The sequence below is a fragment of the Chenopodium quinoa genome, unplaced genomic scaffold (assembly GCF_001683475.1).
Source record: "Chenopodium quinoa cultivar QQ74 unplaced genomic scaffold, ASM168347v1, whole genome shotgun sequence".
Taxonomy (NCBI): domain Eukaryota; kingdom Viridiplantae; phylum Streptophyta; class Magnoliopsida; order Caryophyllales; family Amaranthaceae; genus Chenopodium; species Chenopodium quinoa.
Genome location: NW_018742461.1, coordinates 3,056,053 through 3,076,989, shown reverse-complemented (window position 1 = coordinate 3,076,989; position 20,937 = coordinate 3,056,053). Strand labels below are relative to the sequence as shown.

Here is a 20,937-nt window from a genome sequence, read left to right as displayed (position 1 = left end):
TAAGGTAAATTCCTTTGATTTTATTTTATTTTCCTTCGACTTTGAACTCTTTCCCCTTTTTCGACTTTTTCCTTCGAAATTCATCAATGGTGAGAGGAGTTAGAGGTAGAGCCCGTGCTCCAAGAAGGGCAAGGCTAATTCCCGATCCCAGGGACAGGATTGGGACCTGGAATGGACAAAGGGCAGAGTCTGACCCTGCTGAAGGGGTCAGGGCGACTCCCATTTCTTCGGCTCCTCCTCAGCAAACGGAGGGGCCGAGCGCTTCTGGGCGGGACGATGAAGTTCCCGCTGTCCTTTGGGATATCCTTCCCGGGTTTTCAGAGTGGGAGGATGCCGAAGTAGTTTCGGCCATGATAAAGGACTGCCCCTACTCATGGTGGGTGGAGAATGCCGAACAGTATCGGTTTGCCGAACAAATTGAGTTGCATTACGGCATCCTTGAAGCTGATGGGTATTGGTGCCGAATGCCCGTGGCATCCGATAGAATCCACCGTCCACCCCCGGGGTATGTGGGGGTGTACACAAGACAACTTCAGTATGGGCTGAGGTTCCCTTTGGACGTATTCGTCCGAGACCTGCTGATCCATTACAATATTTCCCTATGCCAGCTAACTCCCATTAGCATCCGAAGGGTGATGACGTACTTATGGGTCTGCAAGTTCTTCAGGTACGTGCCGAACCTGCACTGCTTCAAAAAGCTCCATCGGCTAGTGCCAAATATTCAAAGTGGGCACGGAAGTCATGGTTCTGGGTGGTACCGGATTGAGTCTCGGCCCCCGTACCTAACCATGTGGCCGAACGACTCTTCAGACAAGGACTGAAGAGGCCAATGGATTTGGGTTAGAGCACCCACGGACCCGAGCCACCCTTGCGTCTTCAGCGCTCCCCGGTATCTTGCTGAGCCTGATCCCGACATGGGAAGTTTAGGTCCCCCCGAAGATAACGGCCCAGACCTGAACCTTAATCAACAGAACATCTTCGGCAAACTGCCGAACCGGGGAGGCAGCGGCCGAATGCAGCATATCCCGGAGACTTGGCTCCCCGATACGCATTATGTTTTCCAAGAGAACATGCTAGCAGCTGTCGGCCTCAGCCGAAAGTTTAAAGATGGTAAGCTTCTTCGGCTGGGGCCGAGGCCTTTTAATTATCTCTTTTCCTCTTTCACTTCGCTTTTTTATGATGTGCCAACCCAACTGAACTGACCTTTCCCCTTTTCTTTTTCAGAGCGGGACGAGACCAACGTCGGCATTAACTACGCTCGTCTTGGCGTCAACCGAGAACGAGTTGTGACTGAGCGGGCCCCCTCTATCACTGAGCCGAGGCATAGGGAAGTTCATCTAGACTCTTCCCACTTCCAAATTGAGGCCGTTGCTCTGTATCAGAGGCAGAAGCCTTGGTGGAAGAAGAGAGATCCTTGGCTTCAGCTGCTGGACGAAGAAGCTGAAGCTGCCCGTACGGCCGAAGAGGTTGCACGGGTTATTGAAGCTTGTGAAGGAGGAGAAGGGTCCTCCAGGGCTGCTGAAGAAGAAGCTGCAGCTAGGGCAGCTGAAGAAGACGAGGCTTTGCTGAAGACCTCGGTGAGTTTTTAGGCTCTGTTTCTGTTTTGTTTGATTGATTTTTTTTTTTTTTTTTTTTTTTTTTTTTTTTTGTACTCACATTCTCCCTCCCCCCTTTCTATTACAGTCTGAAGAGAGTAACAGACACAGAGAAGGGAAAGCCCCTGTTCGTCCCGAAGACCAGATACAAGAAGAGTCTTCAGACTCAGATATGGACGAGCAGCCGCTTCAGAAAAGGCGCCGAAGAATGGCCATCATCGGCCCGCATGACTTTCAGCGGAGGCCGATGACCATCGGCGTCGAAATAAGGGAACCCGAGGAAGGCAATGGACCGCCGTGGGTTCCCCGGCCACCACCCCAATCACCTCCAAAGACCTCTCCGCCACCTCCCGAGATGGAGGTGGATCAGAAAACTCCCGAACCTAAGGGAGGGGTCCAAGAAAAAGTTCAAGAGAGTGCCGCCGGACACAGGAATGAGGATGCCGTGATGCCCAGTGCTGAGAGTTTCACGGCAGACATTGCAAGAGAGGTTGAGGCCTTCGTCCTCACACCTGAAGAAGAAGAAGTCATAATAATTGACTCTTCTGAGAAGAAGGGGGATGCTGAGCCACCCAAAGCTAAAGAAGCTCCATCGTCATCCTTTCCTTCCTTCCAGACGCTGCAATCTGGAGAAATGGGTTTCTCGGCCCCCCGAATTCCAATCCCAGATCACATCTGGGACCTCATATGGGGTCAGAACCGAGAAGGTGCCGCAGCCTACTTCGGCGATTTTGCTGGTCTGTCCGAAGTAGATAGGGCAAGAATCTGGTCGCTGAAGGCCACTGCTGGGATGGGCGAATCCAGCAGATCAGTTCCTGACCCAGCCAGGTCTAACCAACTGCTGATGATGCAGGTGGTTCTCCTTGCCTTGATTTCCTTTTAAATTCAGCTCTTCAATTATCATTATTTTTTTATCTTAACTTGTGCTCCTGTTTTCAGTTCGTGCACAATCAGACTCTCACTGTAGAGCTGATAGATACCCTACAAGATAGGGTGGACGCTGCTGAGCACGACAAAAAGGTAGCCGAGGAGGAGTTAAAGCTTGCTAAGCTGAAGCAAGCAGCAGCTGAAGAGAAGCAGCAGAAGGCTGAAGAATATGAGAAAAAGGCTGCTGAAGCCCTCAAAACCTTCTGCGATGCTATGGAGAAGGAAGTTTTTCCCCCACTGATGGAAGGGGAAAAATTCCTCCAAGAGCACATGGGAGTGGACGTCTCGAAATTCAAGGCTGCCATTGAGAGCCGAATCCAGGAAGGAGTTGCTGCACAAGCTGAAGTGCAGCATCAGCTAGAAGCTCTTGAAGCCAGCAGAATGGCTGCTGAAGAGATGCTCCAAGCCCGGGATGTCCAACTCTCAGAGGCTGCTGCCGCTGCTGAAGCTCAGAGAGCTAAGATCCAAGAGGCTGAGGATCAGCTGATGGCCAAGAAGGAAGAAGTGGTCCAGGTTCAGACTGAGGCTTCCCAAGTTCAGCAGGAGCTGACTGAGCTGAAAGGTTCCTCCTCCAAGCTCGCCGATGAGCTGAAGAAATCCAAGGAAAACTTGGAGGAGACAGAGAAAAAGTTGGCTGATGCCGAGGCTCTACTCAAAGTCCGTGTCTATACCCAGGAAGAATATGAAATGGGTTTCAGAAACGGGTTCAGAGTGTGCCGAAGAGTCTGCCTACATGCTGAGCCGAAGTTGGACTGGTCCAAATGTGCCGAATGGGTCCAGGATCCCGAAGACCCTCATATGAAATATGCAACTCCAATCGAAGCTGAAATCCTTAAGGCTGAAGAAGCCGAAGAAGAAGCTGAGAGAATGGAGTTGGAGGTTGAACAGAGGGAAAGGGAGGCTCGGCAGAGTGCAAAGCCTGCTTCTTCTGCCGCTGGGGCTGAGACCACCGTAGGGCCCAACAATGCTGATCAGTCTGGTCCTCGGGCTGAAGCATAGGAACTCGGGCAGTCGTCTTCAGAATCTTGCGGTTCATCATGCGCTCAACTTTAGACTTGCCGCTTTCTGAATTTTTGCCTTGTTTGTTTTTTTTGCTTCAGCTTGCCTTGTCGTACAAAACAGTATTATATTTTGCTTCTGTACGTATTTCGGCAGCTGTTATTTTCCGCTTGTGGGCGGCTGCCGATATAGTCTTTTAACTTTATTTGAACTTGTAGCTCAATTCCTGAGCATGAATTATTAATTCAATGCTCTTTTCTTCAGCAGCTTTGTTTTTGAATGCCTTGCTGATCATAAACTTGCACTGGTAGTGCTTCTTGCCTTCCCCCAGAAATTGAAGTATGGCTTAAGCTGAATAAACAATTTCTTTATCTCTGTATCCAAAGCACAGGGCCAACTGAAGGCAATGTTTCGGATAATGGCTTTCTGGGATACAAGGCTCAGTTAAGGCAATATCCCAGAATCCGTCCTTGGACCCATGCCTTTGGGGTACAAACCTTTCTGAAGCTTAACCCCAGCTGAAGGATTAGAGTTCTTTAAAAAGACGAGTTTGTCAACAATCTGAAACCCAGTTACCCGAAGGCGAAGGTTTCAGACGAGGCTGAATAAACAATTTCCAACTGTTGCTGTTGTCCTTGATTTTCTATCTATCATTGAAAAATGGATATCCGAGACACAGGGCCAACTGAAGGCAATGTTTCGGATAATGGCTCTCTGGGATACAAGGCTCAGTGAAGGCAATATCCCAGAATTGTCCATGGACTCATGTCTTTGGAGAACAAGTCTTGCTGAAGTTTGACTTCAGCTGAAAGACCAGTGTTCTTTAAAAAGACGAGTTTTGTCAGCAATCTGAAACCCAGTTACCCGAAGGCGAAGGTTTCAGACGGGGCTGAATAAAAAACCCTTAAAGAGTAGATAGAACCAAGAAAACTTGAAAGGATAAATAGTTGCAAATATTTATGTAAATGGTGGCTCCAAGGCCTTATATAAATTCAAAATGTACTTACAGAGATTGTTCTGCCCCGAAGGGTCTACACATGATATTTTTTCAATATATCAGCATTCCAGTGATTTTTCAGCTCGGTTCCATCCAACTGCCGAAGTCGGTATGTCCCTGGCTGAACCTCATCACAGATTTCATAAGGCCCTTCCCATGCAGCTGAGAGTTTCCCATGGATTCGGCCTTTCTGGACTGCAGCGGCATTCCGAAGGACAAGGTCTCCAATTTTAAGAGGCCTTGCATGGACCCTTCGGTTGTAAAATTTGCTGATTCTCTGCTTATAAGCAGCCATTCTGTCTCGGGCTGAGTCTCTTACTTCGTCGAGGAAATCGAGAGATTCCTTCATTAGTCGCTCATTCTCAGCCGAGAAGTGGTGCACTCGTAGGCTCTCTGAGCCAATTTCCACTGGAAGAACGGCTTCGGCACCATATACCAGTTCAAAAGGTGAATAGCCCGTTGCCTCTTTTTCAGTTGTCCGAAGGGACCAAAGGGTTCCAGGGAGCTCCTCCAGCCACTTGGACTTTTGATCTTCCACCCTCTTTTTGAGGGCATTTAGGATCTGTTTATTTGCAGCTTCGGCTTGTCCGTTACTTTGCGGGTGGCATACCGCTGAATATGCCAGTTTGATGCCGAACTGATCTGTATACCGCTTCAGCGGTAAGTTATCGAATTGCCTCCCATGATCAAAGACAAATACCCTCGGAATGCCGAAACGAGTGATGATATTCTGCCAGATAAATTTCCTGACGGTTTGTTCTGCAATGTTCGAGGCTGCTTCGGCCTCGATCCACTTACTGAAGTAGTCAACACCAACTATCAGCCATTTTTTCTGGTACACAACCTCTGGAAATGGTCCTAGTATATCCAGTCCCCATTGGGCAAACGGGAGTGGATTAAGGATCGGCTGAAGATCCCTTGCTGGCTGGTGGATAACTGGGGCGTATTTTTGACATTTTTCGCATTTCCGGACCAGCTCCTTAGCATCTGCGATCATGGTGGGCCAGTAATATCCAGCCCTCAATGCCTTGTGGGCTAAGGTCCTTCCCCCGATGTGGTTCCCACAGATGCCGAGGTGAATTTCCCGTAGGATATAATCTGCATCTGTTGGTCCCACGCATTTCAGCAATGGGGCTGAGAAGGACTTTTTCAGAAGCTCCCCCCTGAAGACAATGAACCTTGAGCTGGTTCTCTTCATCTTGGAGGCCAAAGCTCTATCTCTGGGAGTCTCTCCCCGAAGTTTGAAAGCCAGGATGGGATCCATCCAACTAGGCTCTGGGTCAGCGCAGCACACTTCAAGTGCTTCGTCGACACTTCTTACTCGACGTACTTCCACATATACAGATCTGTTCAACTCAGTGAGAGTTGAACTGGCAAGTTTAGAGAGTGCATCGGCTTGAGTATTCTGACCCCTTGGGATCAGCTGAACCTCGAAAGTTTTCAGCTCTGCAATGACTGATTTGATCTTGGCGAGATAAGCTATCATGGAGGGCTCTTTGGCCTCGTAGCTGCCGCTAATCTGATATGCAACTAGCTGAGAGTCTGTTTTCAGACAGACATGATCGGCTTCCAGGGAGATGCACAATTCTAGGCCGGCGATTGCTGCCTCATATTCGGCTTCGTTGTTCGAGGCCTTAAAAGAAAATTTTAGTGCGTACTCGAAGGATTTGCCTTCAGGAGAGGTTATCACTACTCCTGCCCCCGAACCATTTTCGGTGGAAGATCCATCCGTAAACACGGTCCAGACTTTCTTTTCATTGTCTAGCGCTTCTTGGTATGAGCATTCGGCCAAAAAATCCGCTAGGGCTTGAGCCTTAATGGCAGCCCTCGGTCGATAGCTGATGCTGAATTCGGTGAGCTCAAAAGCCCACTTGGCTAGCCTACCAGATTTTTCAACCTTGCCGAGAACTTTTTCCAACGGCTGATCAGTTAAGACCACTATCTGATGACAATCAAAATAGGGCCTCAGCTTCCGAGCAGCTACTACTACCGCAAAAGCGACTTTCTCGAGTAGAGGGTAGCGAGTCTCGGCATCCGTCAGTGTATGACTGACAAAGTAGATCGGTTGCTGACTTTTGCTTTCTTCCTTCAGCAGTACTGCACTGATGGTGGCCGGGCTAACGACCACATACATGTACAAAGTTTCTCCTTCTGCTGGGCTAGCCAGCGTTGGGAGTTGAGCCAGGTGCTCCCGAAGCTGCTTAAAGGCTTCTTTTTGATCTTTCTCCCAAACGAGCTCTTTTGTTTTCGGGAGTTTCAGGGCTTTGAAGGAAGGTAGCCCCTTATCCGAAGCTCTGGAAATGAACCTCGAGAGGGCTGCCATTCTTCCGGTGAGCCGCTGAACATCCTGCTTTGTTTTCGGCTCAGGAAGGTCAAGCGCTGCTTTGACTTTGGAGGGATTGGCATCAATCCCCCTCTTGCTGACTATGAACCCAAGGAATTTCCCTGACTTCACGCCGAAGACACACTTCTTCGGATTCAGCTTCATTTGATGTTTCCTTAAGGTGGCGAAAGTTTCAGCCAGGTCTTTAACATGGTCCTCAGATTTTTTGCTTTTGACGATCGAATCGTCGACATAGACCTCCATGTTTCGGCCCTTTTGGTCGGCGAAAACTTGATCCACCAGCCTTTGATAGGTTGCCCCCGCATTTTTCAATCCGAAGGGCATCATTTTGTAATTACACACCCCAGCGTTCGTGACAAATGCCGTCTTTGCTCGGTCGTCGGGATGCATGAAGATCTGATGATACCCCGAGAATGCGTCCATGAAACTAAGCAAGGCGTGGCCACTTGTCGAATCGACTAGCTGATCGATCCTCGGCAAGGGATAGAAATCCTTTGGACAAGCCTTATTTAGGTCCGTGAAGTCGACGCACATCCTCCAGGTACCATTGGCCTTCTGAACCATCACCACATTTTCCAGCCATTCTGGATATTGGCAAGGCTCGATGAAGCCTGCCTCCAGCAATTTTTTGACCTCGGCTGCGATGTCTCGGTTCTTATTAGCGGAGTAATTCCGCTTCTTTTGCTTAATTGGTCGACACGTTGGGTCAACATTAAGCTTATGGGAGATGAGGTCTGGACTTATCCCGGGCATATCAGCTGCCGAGAAAGCAAACACATCTCTGTTGTCCCGAAGGAGCTGAATAAGTTCACAACGGGTGTTCGGATCAAGGTCCATCCCGATTGTTACACATTTCTCAGCGTCTCTTTCGGTCAACTCGACCGTTTCAGTCTGCTGGTCCTTGTCCATTGCTGATGGACTGGACTCTTCACAGTCTGGCCTGCTGTCTATGTCAGCAGGCGTCCCAGACTTTTTGTTCTTCGGCTGGCTCTCTGAGTCTTTCGGCTCAGACGAAGAGCTAGCCCTTTCCCTTTCTGGCCCTTTTTCTCTAGGCACGGAACCTTGGGCCGAAGCACTTAGGCCTTTCGGCTTTTTTGTGCTGGGCTCTCTTTCTTTTTCTTTCTCCTCCTCATCCTTGTCATCGTCATCTGGACGACTAGTGGATGGCTTGAGGTAGTTGCACCTTCGGGCGTCCTTTTGGCTGCCCTGGATCCTTTCGGTGAAGCCGGCGTCTGAGACGTAAATCATCAGCTGATGATAAGTTGAGACGACCCCTTGGATCTCATGAATTATGGGTCTCCCCAAAATCACGTTGTACACTGAAAGAGCGTCAATGACAAAAAATTCAGTCATGACATTCCTGGCTGCCTCATCGCAGCCGATGGTGACAGGAAGTGTCACCTTCCCATCTGGATAAGTTGAAGCCCCATTGAATCCGGATACCGGGTAGGGTACAGGCGTAAGGTGCTTGGGCTTCAGCTTGATTTGATTGTAGGCCTTTCGGAACAGAATGTTTGCTCCGCTGCCACCGTCAACAAGGACCTTACTGACGTCGTGGTTGGCCACCGTGGCGATGATCACCAACGGATCGTCGTGAGGGAACGTTACTCCCCGACAGTCGGCGGCTGTGAACGTCATGTTCGGCACCGGCGACTGGGGAGGCTGAATGTCAGCGTTGTTCACCTGGTGGGTCAAAGCCCTAAGGTGTCGCTTGTACTCCCTCCGAGAGCATATTCCTCCCGAGATAACATTAATCGGAGAGAATTTTCCCTCTGGATTTTTACTGTTCTTTCGGGGGAAGTCGAGGTGTTGCCGAGAGTCCTTTGCTGACTTCTCGGACTCTTTTTTCTCGCGGTGATCCGCGAAGTATTTTTTCAAGTATCCCTTCCGGACCATGTCCTCTATCTGGTCCTTCAGTTGGATACACTCCTCAGTGTTATGTCCCGGAGATTCGTGGAACTCGCACCACTGATTCTTATTCTTTCGTTGATACCACTCTGGGAGTGGTCTCGGCTTTCGGTAACTCTGCTCCTCCTTTGTCACGCTTTAAATTTTGGCGCGTGGAAGGGAGAGCGGAGTGTAGGACTCGTATCTGCCTGTGTACGAAGCAGATTTTTCCTTCTTTGGGTCGACGGCCGTGGATTGCTCCGAGGCCTTTGCCTTTCCCCTTGCCTTATGGCCTTGACCTTCAGACAAGGGTATTTGGTTTTGTTTCCCTCCCCCGAATTGAGGTTGGGTTTTCGCTTTGTTCCACTCTTCGGCTCGGATGAACTTATCCGAGGCATTCAGAGCTTCCTCCAAGGTCTGCGGGGTATGCATGACCATGAAGTCTAGGAACCTCCCGGGCTGAAGGCCATTCTGCATTGCAAAAACGGCTAGCCCCTGGTCCAGCTGAGAGACACTGGATGACTCGTTACTGAAACGGGTCAGATAGTCTCGGAGGCTTTCGGTTTCCCCCTGACGCAGACTGATGAGTTCTGCAGTAGTCTTCTCTCGGCGGTTTGCCGTGGAAAACTTGCTCCTAAATTTGGAGGACAGATCATCCCACCCTGTTATGGAACCTTGCTTTACTCCCTTGGAGATCCACGCTTGCGCGACCCCCTTGAGAGTGGTTGGGAAATATTTGCACCAAGTCGCTTCGGATCTGGGGCAAAGATGCATATGAGCCTCGTACGAGGCAATGTGGTCCTTCGGATCCGAAGTTCCATCATACGTGATGTGCGACGGTATTTTAACCGTGGGCACGTGCTCTTCCAGTATCCACTGCTCGAATGGCGAACTGGCGGGTAGCATAACGGCCTTGCCCTTGTTCCTGGCCGAAGGGACCGCGCTCCGCCCTCTTAGAGAGGTAGGAGTGGTTTTCGTCCCTGGCTGGGAAGTCTGGGCCTCGGCCGCAGGGAACGAGAGGCGACTGTGCACGCTCGGTTCCTTGCGTCCGAGTCGGTCGAGGACGCTTCGGCGAACAATCTCCGGTTGTTCTCGGTGAGCAGATTCTGGCCGAGAAGCTGAACTGCTGCTCTTATGCGTTCCTGATCGGGAGGTTGAGGATCCTTTGAAGAATTGAGGGTTCTTTTTCCTCTCACTTTCAGTTTTCCAGGTATCCTCTTCCCACTCTTCCAGTTCCCGGAAGGAAGGAAGCTTCCCACCATCATGGTCTAGCTTCCTCCGCTGACGCCGGGTATGCGGGGGAGTTCGATCACGAGGTGGTGGCATATTTTGTGCCCTCATTGCCTCCATGAGCACTGCCAACGCTCTCGCCACCTCCTCCGAGCTGGGCCCCGTCAAAGGGGTCCTCGGCTGAGTATGGGAACGAGAGCGGACGGTCGATGGTTGGCTTTGGGGCACTGAGTGCGTCCTATGATCGGATTGACCCCCGCTAGACCGAGAATGACTCGGCCTATGATGAGAATTATGAATTACGGGAGAAAGGGAATCCTCTCTGTATGATCCTTGCTCCGAGCTGGCACCCTTGGGAGAGTTCCGGTCCGGTGAGGGTGATGGTGTAGGGGTTTTAGACTTTTCGCCTGCTCCTTGACGGAGGCCTTTACTCTTGCGGTTCCTAGCCATTGCTACTAAGATTATTGCAAGATGATCTTGGTTAGAAATTTGGCTTAAAGATTTTTGAAAGTCTTCCCCACAGACGGCGCCAAATTGTTTCGGGTGAAAACAATGGGACCTTGTTGAAGGCCCGATGAGGTGAAGAAGACTGGATTCGGTCCAAGTGATGTTGGGCCGATGGTTTCCTGCACAGTAAACACACGTAAGCTAGCCTCGGGGGTGTTGCCGAGGAAGGCCCCTCCGATGCTAAAGTCAGTAAAGTGTGTAGAGAGAGAACACTATGCAAGAGAGTTAGTTGCTTGAGGCTTTGTTGAATTAATGTGTCTATGTGTGTGTGTTTATGTTTGTGGCTTTTATACCTTTGATATATGGAGGAATTGGGCCTTAGCCCAATTGGCTTGCCTTGAGGACCGATCCTTGACTTTAGCACATTTGGAGAGTTGAACCTTGACCTTGGGCTTTTAATTGGATCATTCAGTGACTAGGCCCAATTGGACTAAATTGGACCCAAACAATATATATTCACATGTTTCTTTTTTATTTGATAACTACACTTTTTCTTGTCAAACTTTTTCCTACATAAACTCCACTTACATCTTAATAAGACATTGTCTCGAATTTCGTTACTTTGTACCCTTTGTATCCTCATTACTCATTAGTCTATGCTATTATAGTAGTTGGAACTAAGATTTATTATATTAGGAACGGTCGAACGGAGATAGTATACGGCTCCTTAATAAAGAGTAACATCAAAACATTATTTTGAAATCACCAAAGAGGAATTGAATAATAATTAAATTTACCTTGACTAGGATGTCGAATATTGAGAGATCTTGTAAGTCCACGTCATATTATTCCATAAAGAACATCATTTACCGTCTACATTTAATAAAAAAAACAAATGTTAGTAACTTTAATGTTTATATCATAACTATACATGTACCTGGTATCGGACCCGGAATCGTTTAGGACCCGCCGGGTCCGGACCCAGAACTGGTCTTACTGGTTCCGGGACTGGGTCCAAAATTTCGGACCCGGTTGTAACCGGTTCCGGTTCCAAATCCTAAAATTTTGGACCCGATACCTACTGGGTACCGTTGTATATGATATAGTATGTGGATTGTTTGTGTTTTTAAGAAATTAAAGAGTTATCTACAATCCATTTTAATTTCTAAGCCCAATTGCTTATAAAACTCTTAACCCACTATCAAACAAAACCCTAAAACTTCTAGATTTTTCCCTCCGCTCTACTATACCGGTTACCCAACATATATTGTACAAAATATATTTAAAAAAATAAAAATATGTTGAACGTAACTAATTAGTAAAAAAAAAATATATTAATATTTAATATAATTAAAATAGCTTAATGTATATAAAAATATAAGTATTACACGCTAAAAGTAAAAATAAACCAAAAAAAATATTATGATTTGTATTATATTTCAACACTTATATATATAAGTGGGTACCCGGAATCGGAACCGGTACCCGGTGGAACCAATTCCAATTCCTAAATTTTAGGACCCGGTTGTACCGGTTCCAATTCCGGTTCCAAATTTTAGGACCCAGTCCCAACCAATTCCGGGTCCGGATCCTAAAGTTTTGACCGGGTACCCAATTTGCTCACCCCTAACAAATAGTATAATTATATTAACAAAAATAATATACTCAGGCTTTTGTTTGATTCAACTCTTTTTTTAATTTTTTTTTACTAAGGTCGAATATTTTTATTTATTATTATTATTTTGGTAATAATATACTTTATATTATAAAAATCTCCTTTGTAGATCCCCCAATTCGTCATTCCTCACCCTGTAACTTTTTGAAATTATGTGTCAACCCTTAAGGCTACGAGTTTTGACATTTATCAAATCAAAGATTGAGCTGAGGTAATTTTAAAATTAGAGGATATATATATATATATATATATATATATATATATATATATATATATATATATATATATATATATATATATATATATATATATATATATATATATATATATATATATATATATATATATATATATATATATATATATATATATAAACAGAGGAAATACTAGAAAATATAAATTACTACAACATTTGGTATGGCTTTTTTTGATGGTCTTCATATCATTAATTTGAAACCTTGCAGTTGTGACCTTCCTTGGCATATGTTCCACCCCTTGAATTCCACTAATCACAGTCCCTTTATCTTTAATCCATAAACTCCTTCCTAAATATTGTAACACATAAATTAGGCTATAGCACATAATAAACTTCAAACTTTTCCATAACCCCATTTTTCTAAAACTCCTTTCTTCATTAAAACATTGCCTTTCTTTGTTGGTCATGACCTCTTCTTGATGATGATCATGACGACGATGATGATCGCTTCTTCCGATGGTCCATAGCAATGACATCAATGACATACCATCAGCTAATGCATGATGAACTTTTAGTATCATGCACTTATGTTCATGCATGTCGATTTACAGTATTTTTATCGTACATCGTTCTATTGCTTTATTTAAAGGATATACGGTAATATTTTATTTAATTAAAAGATACTTTGTAATTTTTGATGGAAAAATTCTATATGGGTTAATATAATTACCTATATAAATTAAGCATGATTTTTATGTGGTAAATTTATGGTAAATAACAACTCCATCTAAAAAAAAAATGTTACTTTTAGAATACATCGAAGTAAATTTAGATTATTGTAGAGTCAATGATTTTTCTTCTGATGATGTATAATATTAATATATATTGTATATCGGCCTTATTAAAGTTTGTGTTTTTTTTTAAAAAAAAAATTTATAAGACATATGGTCGATAAATTACTTAAAAGGCTAAAAGCTATTGTTGGTTTAAAATTGAATAAAAACTATGTAAAAATAAAAATAAAAACTTAATTAATAGCGAGGAGTCGGTTCAGGTTTCAATTTGGGTTATTTCTGGGTTTGGATCGAGTTTTGAGTCTTTTTTGTTGTTTTAGGTCAAAATCGCGCGAATCTCAGGTCGTTTTAGCTGGTTCAAGCTCCTTATGCTTCAATATAATGATAATTAAAGTATTGATGTACAAGTGAGGCCAGGTCTTCATATATTTCACATTTGGATTTGCGCCAAGTCATGCTTAGGTTTAGAAATTAGAATTTCATAACTTAACAGATTTTTATTTAAGTCAAGGCTTCTCACCTCATTTGATTACATACTACGTATATGTTTGCCACCATACTCTAATTCTCACCTCATTTGACTACACATTAATAGCATTGTAACATAATTCAAAGATTAAACACAGGGTGCAACCTTATAAACTATATATACTTCGTATATCTTATCAAACAAACAACTCACACAAGATAATTAATTGTTCTTCTACCATTTATTGAAATTACAATAATTTTGTAAACTTGGCTAGCGTAAGCCTTAGTAGTTCCATACGTGGCAAGACGACGATGACTAATTATTTGGTGACGCGTGCATTAGCAGTTTCCTTCATTTCAAGCAATGCGTTTTCAATGCAGGTGGCTAGAAATTCAGGGTCAGGTATAACTTCTTTGGCTACTTGGATTTGTAGATCTGCCTTCCCTGCGTAGCTTACCATATGCAATGTGAATGCCTGCACCATTACAAAACCGACGCACTAGTGTTTAGGAGTTTAAGACTAAAGGTCTGTGTATATTAGGTCGCTATTTGTAATTTGTGTTACTCTTATAGCTCATTAGGAAAATTAAAAATTATACTCCGTATAAATCAATGCACTTACATGAGCTTGAGCAGAAGACGTAACTCTTATAAAAGTGATAGGGTTGCCAGCGAATGATATTGCTTCTGGAGGGCCAGCAATATTGGACATAAGGAAGCTTGTATGAGTAAACAGATTGTAAAATAGTTCACCTCCAATCTGCAAAACGTAACACAACCCAAAATTTGCTTATCACTTGGCATGTAGTTTCATTGGCATACATTTGTTAAGCCGTTCAAAATTATCATATACTACGTATAGTAATATAGGTCTATTTCACTTTATTTACTAATATTCACTTATTTTTATTAATTAAAACTTATTTGTATGATTCACTATCGCGTGTTGATTATTTGTTAGTTAAGGAATGAGGAGATTTTCGATTTCTCACAGCTCTCATTTCTGTGATAGGGTGGGTCGGTAGGGACCCTCCTAAATTGATTACCGTTAAAAAAAAAAAAAAAAAAAATTGATTGAAAAATCTATATCGATGTGTCATGTGTCAATAGTCCAATAATTGTAATAAATGTTTTAGTTAATTGATTAGATCTAGATGAACTGTGATTCTATGGCAAATCTTTATTATTTACCTTGGAACCAAACAATGAAAATATGAGGTATCCTATTTCGAAGCATAAACGAGCTTCCATTGATTGTTTTTTCTGATCCATCACTGCCTTAGCTTGAGCAATGTAAGCTAGAGCATTCATGTCGCGTTTAAAGTACGTAATGGGTAACAGGACCATTGCAAATCTGTTACCCCAAGGTGCCCCTGAATTGTTTGACATCATATTAAAAACATCCTGAACACAACATCGTTGATAATAATTAGCATTAAAGATCAAATAATAATAACTTTTAGAGACAGAGGAAGGACATATTAAGATGTTGACCTGAACTCCGGGTTGTTCTCTCAAGTTCATTGGGCATAGGCCAGTAAATTGAAAGCCATCTTGCAAAGCTAGCAAATAAGTAGATAAATATATTTAGTTTGTAAATTGTAATAATAAAATGAGGACAAAAAAAAAATAAAAAAAAAATAAAAAAAAAAATTGATTTGTTGATAGATCTAATAAAAGAAAAAAGTAATAATGCTCTTACCATTAGGATGTCGAGTTTTGAGATATTTAGTTAGACCGCACCATACTATTCCATAGAGAACATCATTTATCGTCTGCATTTGATAGCAAGTAATTAAGTTCGTAGTGATTAGTGCATTTAAAAGAGCATTAAAAATAGACAATGATATAAATGTATGTCTATCCGATCCGATTTTCACATAATCACATCCATAATATTTTTCTAATTGTTATAAACTTTTTTACAAAAATTGAAAAATCAAGTACGGAGTTTATTGAATTTCAAATAACATTTCATTATAAAAAAAACTATAACTCTACACTCAACTTTATTTTAATTTGAGAATCTATACTTTTTTGTTCCCTCTATGTGATTATCTACTTATTGTTTTGTTTGGATAATAACTTTGTTTTAATTATGAATTGCAACATACCACTAGCGTAAGAAATTACATATATATTCAGATGAACATAAAAATACTATAAAAGCTTATTAATTCTTTTCAACTTATAAACACAGTATTTAAATTACGTACAACCGCTTTTATAATTAATACGAAGTATAATCTTATCTTTATGAAATTGAGATATGTTTGATTAAGGATTTTGTTCTATTAGTTTTTTTATTTTGGGGACAACATAAAATTAATGGGACCAACTGACCAAGTGTAGTGTATATGTGAGTGAGTGGTGAATAACTGAATATGGGAGATTGGGAGGAGTTTGATGACTTGATCGGAGCAAACGTCATTTTTTTAGTTGAAACTTGAAAGGGACAAATCCAGTTCAATAATGCGGAGTACGTCATAATAAACCATGGGCCCGCCAGAAGGAGTGGAGCTCCTTACAGGCCTTACACGTCTTGCCTGGAGCACCAATAATATAATAGGTAGTACTTTTGTTTTGATGCATATAAATATAAATAAGGATATTTTTTATTTTAACACCAGACAAAAGCTCAAAATTGTTTTTAACACCTCCAAAAAAAAAAAAAATGTATTTTAACATCATACAAATGTTACAAAAATGGTTTTTACCACCACTTAACTGATTCCGTTTAGAAATCCGTTAAGTGGAGTCATGAGCCACGTGTCGCTTTATTATTGGCCAAAAAAGAAAAAAAAATAAAAAAAACCAAAAATAAAAAATAAAAAAACCTAAAACTACCCAGCCACCCTAGCCCCACCACCGCCACCTTCTTCTTCACCTTGACCCACAGCCGCCGACGCAGCCACCGGCGCACCACCTCCCCCTCCCTCACCGACCGACCTAAACCCATCCCCTCCCTTTTCCCGCAGCCCTAAACCACCCCATAATCACCTACCTACAGCCATCTTCAAGAACGGCCACGAATTCGGCCATTGATGGCCGAAATCGGCCGGTTAAGACCACTAAGCCCCAAAACCGGCTGATTTCAGCCATTAATGGCCGAATTCATGGTCGTTTTGGGGAAGGAGGGTTGCGGATTAGCCATTAATGGTTGAATTCATGATGGTTTTGGGGCAGATTAGGGCTGCGGAGGGGGAGGGGGAGGGTTTAGGTGCGTCGGGTAAGGGAGGGGGAGGGGATGCGCCGGTGTTTAGCAGCGATTGCGTTGGGTTGGGAGGGCGTACGGTGGTTTTGCTGGGAAGAGGGAGTTTGGTGCTGGTTTGCAGGGGGAGGGATTTCGAAGGAGGGAGTTCGGTGGTTTAGCCAACGTCGGGATGAAGGAAGGGGTGACGTGTGGGGGAGGAGAGGCCGATGCCGGCACCGGGGAGTGGGTTCTGGGCGCAATTGGCGCTCGGGGCTGGGAGAGAGCTGCGCCGATGGTGGGGCTAGGGTGGCTGGGTAGATTTAGGAATTATTATTTTTTTTTCCTCTTTTTTAATTTTTTTTTAAAAAAACAAGTAAAATGGTGACACGTGTCACTGTGGACCCCACTTAACGGAAGGACGGAGACCTTTAAGTGGTGGTAAAAACCATTTTTGTAACATTTGTCTGGTGTTAAAATACATTTTTTTTGGAGGTGTTAAAATCAAAAATATCCTAAAAATAATACTTCCTTCGTTTTTTTTTTAATTGTATTATTTGAGATTTTACACTATTCACGCAACTTTTTTTTATCATTTTTCGTGATTTATCCGTAAAAAATAAAATATAGTCATATGTAATCTCGTTAGATTTGTCTTGACGTCTACTTTTCAAATATCAAATTTTTATAACTTTTACATAAGTATAATTAAAGATATTAATGATCAAAATATTGTATCGACAAGCGTAAAATAACAAATGGTGTAATTAAAAAAAAAAAAAAAAAGGAGGAAGTGAATTATTAATGATGTGTGATTTTCATCCCTTTTTGAATTTTCAATGATGAGTGATTTTCATCCCCTTTTTGAATTTTCAATGATGAGTGATTTTCATCCCCTTTTGAATTTTCAATGACTGTTAATTGGTAGATGTTTGATATGAATTACTTTGCCTAATTCCAATTACCAAGTACTCTACATGTGGCTTTCCAAGAAGGAAAAAAAAAAAAAAAAACCATATGTGGCCGGCTACCATGTGGTAACGTGAGCTTGAGGATTAGATTGGATAAGAAGTGAACATTATTGGTGATTGAGAAATTGCGGATTTTAGAATATGTTAATGAAAATAAAAGGTAAACTCAATGTTAGTTCTACCAAACACATTGACTTGTCTTTTTTTTTTTTTTTTAAAGAACATTGACTTGTCTTTTCTAGTTACTCCCTCAGTTCTTATTTTATATTTTCATTTACTTTGATCATATTTTACAATTATTGTATGGCATGGTAAAAGCTAACAAACATCATAGGGGCATTGGGTATGTTAACTAAAAGTAAAATTATTAAATTAAAATAAACATTAATTACACCGTGCAACGTAAGATTTTGACATGCATTCCTAAATTAATACCACTTTAGAAAATATTTAATCACTTATCTTACTCCCTATGGCGTTCGTTAGCAAGATCCTTATCTAACTACGCATGTTTTTGTCATAAATTCCTAAATTTAAACAATTTTCAAGAGTGTATTTAATGCTTGTATGCAGCCCTAAAGTTTACATATAACATTACCCTTATAGTTAGGGTAGTTATTGCAATTTGTATTTTCATAATATCAAATTTTCATAACTTTCAATTCACTACAACTTCGTAATACGAAACTAGAGATACTAATGGTATAAGTTGTACATTGGAGATCGCGCAAAACGCAAATGAAAATATAAAAAAAATATTAAGAATGATTAAAATGATAAATGCAGTGTACTCTTTAAAAGCTAAAAAAAAAGAAAATATTAAGAATGATTAAGAACTAATTACACCCAATGACAGAGTTTTTACCTCTAAGGAAAAGAAACCCCTAGCCGCTTTATCTCTCTCCCTTCTCCTCCTCGATCTTCTTCACTAGAGTTTAATATTTTTAGGCCATTAGGCCGAAATATAGTCTAATTTCTTCGGAAATTAGACTATTTTGGACCCATTCTCCTTGTTTTGCTTTAATTTTCACTGTTGGTTTCAATAAATCTAAACAAGTAGTGTAGATATACCAATCTCCCCCTATTGGAGTTGTTGGTCGTTGGTGTAGTTGTTCATTCCTCTTAGGGATGGAATTACTGTAGGTTAGATCAGTTTATCAAAAAATCTATCTTCTTCTGCCCTATAATTAATTTGTTGGTAAAGAATCGTACGGGATTACAAAGGTTGTCAAATTTCAAATGCATTTAAATGAATCAAATGAAATTCTTCTTTTTAGCTGCAAAGTATCGTTAGACCATATTTTCGAAAAGACTATGTATTCCAACGACGTGTGCAAGGAATGTACCACAATGCAAGATCTATTAAACGATTGTGACTTCAATAATATAATGAAGAAAACTTTTGTTTGATTTATTTTATGTATTTGGTAAATTTATATTTCATTTGTAGATGTCGTATGACTTTTTATTAATGAATTGATTATTCAAAAAAAAAAAAATTACACCAAATGAAATGACGGTTCAACGTGTCTTTTCTCCTATTATTTTAATGGCAAACAATATGATTAATTCATTTTTTTCACATTATAATATGAACACAATTAGTTTTCTATAATATACAATGCAAGTATAATTTTTGAAAATTTTAATCCAGTATAAAATAAGTACTTTTCTAGAAACTATTAAATAAGAATAAAAATTACATAAATGAAATTAAAAATTTGATAAATAAAAAAAAGTTGATAATACTATTTTATACCAAAAATAAAGTAATACTCCGTAAAATTTATTGTTTCGAAAAAAATATGTCAATTATAAATCACATAATCATTAAAATATTATGGTAGTCATATTTCAAACGATCACTATAGAATTTTCATATTAATTAAGTAGAGTCTTACAGCATTTGGGACGGCATTTTTGATGGTCTTCATATCACTAATTTGAAACTTGGCAGTAACCACCTTTCTTGGCCAAAGCTCCACCCCTTCAATTCCACTAATCACAGACTTTTTATCTTTCACCCACAAAGACCTTCCTATAAACTTTACCACTAAAACCAAGCTAACCCAAATATACATCAAACCTTCCCATAATCCCAATTTTTTTATGCTCCCGTTCTTCCTTAAACTTTGGTCAGTTTTACTTGACATAACTATTGGATGATTTTGAGCATCATGATGAAGTTGCTTACCATCGCGCACACGTGGAATTGATGAGTTATTACCCATGGTCCATAGCAATGACATCAATGACATGCCATCAGCTATTGCATGGTGTACTCTCAATATTGTGCACTTTTGCTTATACATGATGTGTAGCTCCCATAATGGCTTGTCCAAGCTCATGGGTGGTGATAAGGCTATGTCTGCCAAATACGCGTTGATGGCATCATCATCGGACATTGGAGGTTCACCATCACCATCATGGATGAAGATGTGGTCATCTAGGTTAACATCGGTTTTTTTCCAATATTCTGTACCATTTTTTTTATCCACAACTAGTAGGCTTGAGAAACGTGGGATTTTGATCATGACGGAGTTGGATAACTCGTCTCTAAGGGTGTTTACGTCGATAGGGTTCTTGAACCCTAAGACACAATGGATTACATGGTTGTGCTTAGGGTGGATGCTTACCCGGGTTATCGGCGTTGAAGGCTCATCGGAAATATGGCTTCCTTTTTGGTAGTTCATACCGAGGTACAGATAAATTAATAACAATACTTGGAAGTTTTAGAAGTTGGGATAATGTGACAAATGTGTTTATCTCGATTAGGAGAAGATGTAGGGTGGCAGACTAGCACTAAAAAGACCCTAATACAATAAGGGGTTAACTGGTGATACTTTGCTTAAATAGAGAAGATTCTTTTGTTCTTACTAGGGGCATCTACATTGGGGTATACTCTCTCCATCCCTTATTTTTGACCTATAAATGTATGTCACTTTAATTTTTGGTTGTGTAAAGCTAACGAGAGAGAATAATGGCTGGTCCAAAATGTTGGAGCTCTTTCCCTAAATAATGTTGACAAGATGCGCAATTCCCATAATACAACTTCTTTTTTTTTTTCCCGTTTTACCGTCCACGTAAGCGGTTTAGGGGAAAAAAATTTTGAACCGGGTTTTTTAACAAACCGCTACTTGTACTGTGTAAAACCGCTACTTCAGGTAGCGGTTTTCTTATATGAAACCGCTACTTCAAGTAGCGGTTTTATTT

The 20,937-nt window shown here is 41.7% G+C and overlaps 1 protein-coding gene across 1 annotated transcript; it reads right to left on the bottom strand.

Moving 5' to 3' along the window:
* Positions 1-13,568: 13,568 nt before the first annotated feature.
* Positions 13,569-20,621, bottom strand: LOC110718746 (O-acyltransferase WSD1-like). The gene is made up of 6 exons (XM_021897642.1): positions 19,626-20,621; positions 15,266-15,338; positions 15,058-15,125; positions 14,755-14,967; positions 14,186-14,323; positions 13,569-14,038 (listed from the first exon to the last, which is right to left on the bottom strand). The coding sequence occupies exons 1-6, from the start codon at positions 20,415-20,417 to the stop codon at positions 13,883-13,885; spliced, it is 1,440 nt and encodes a 479-aa protein (XP_021753334.1). The 5' UTR covers positions 20,418-20,621; the 3' UTR covers positions 13,569-13,882.
* Between the last annotated feature and the right edge of the window lie 316 nt (positions 20,622-20,937).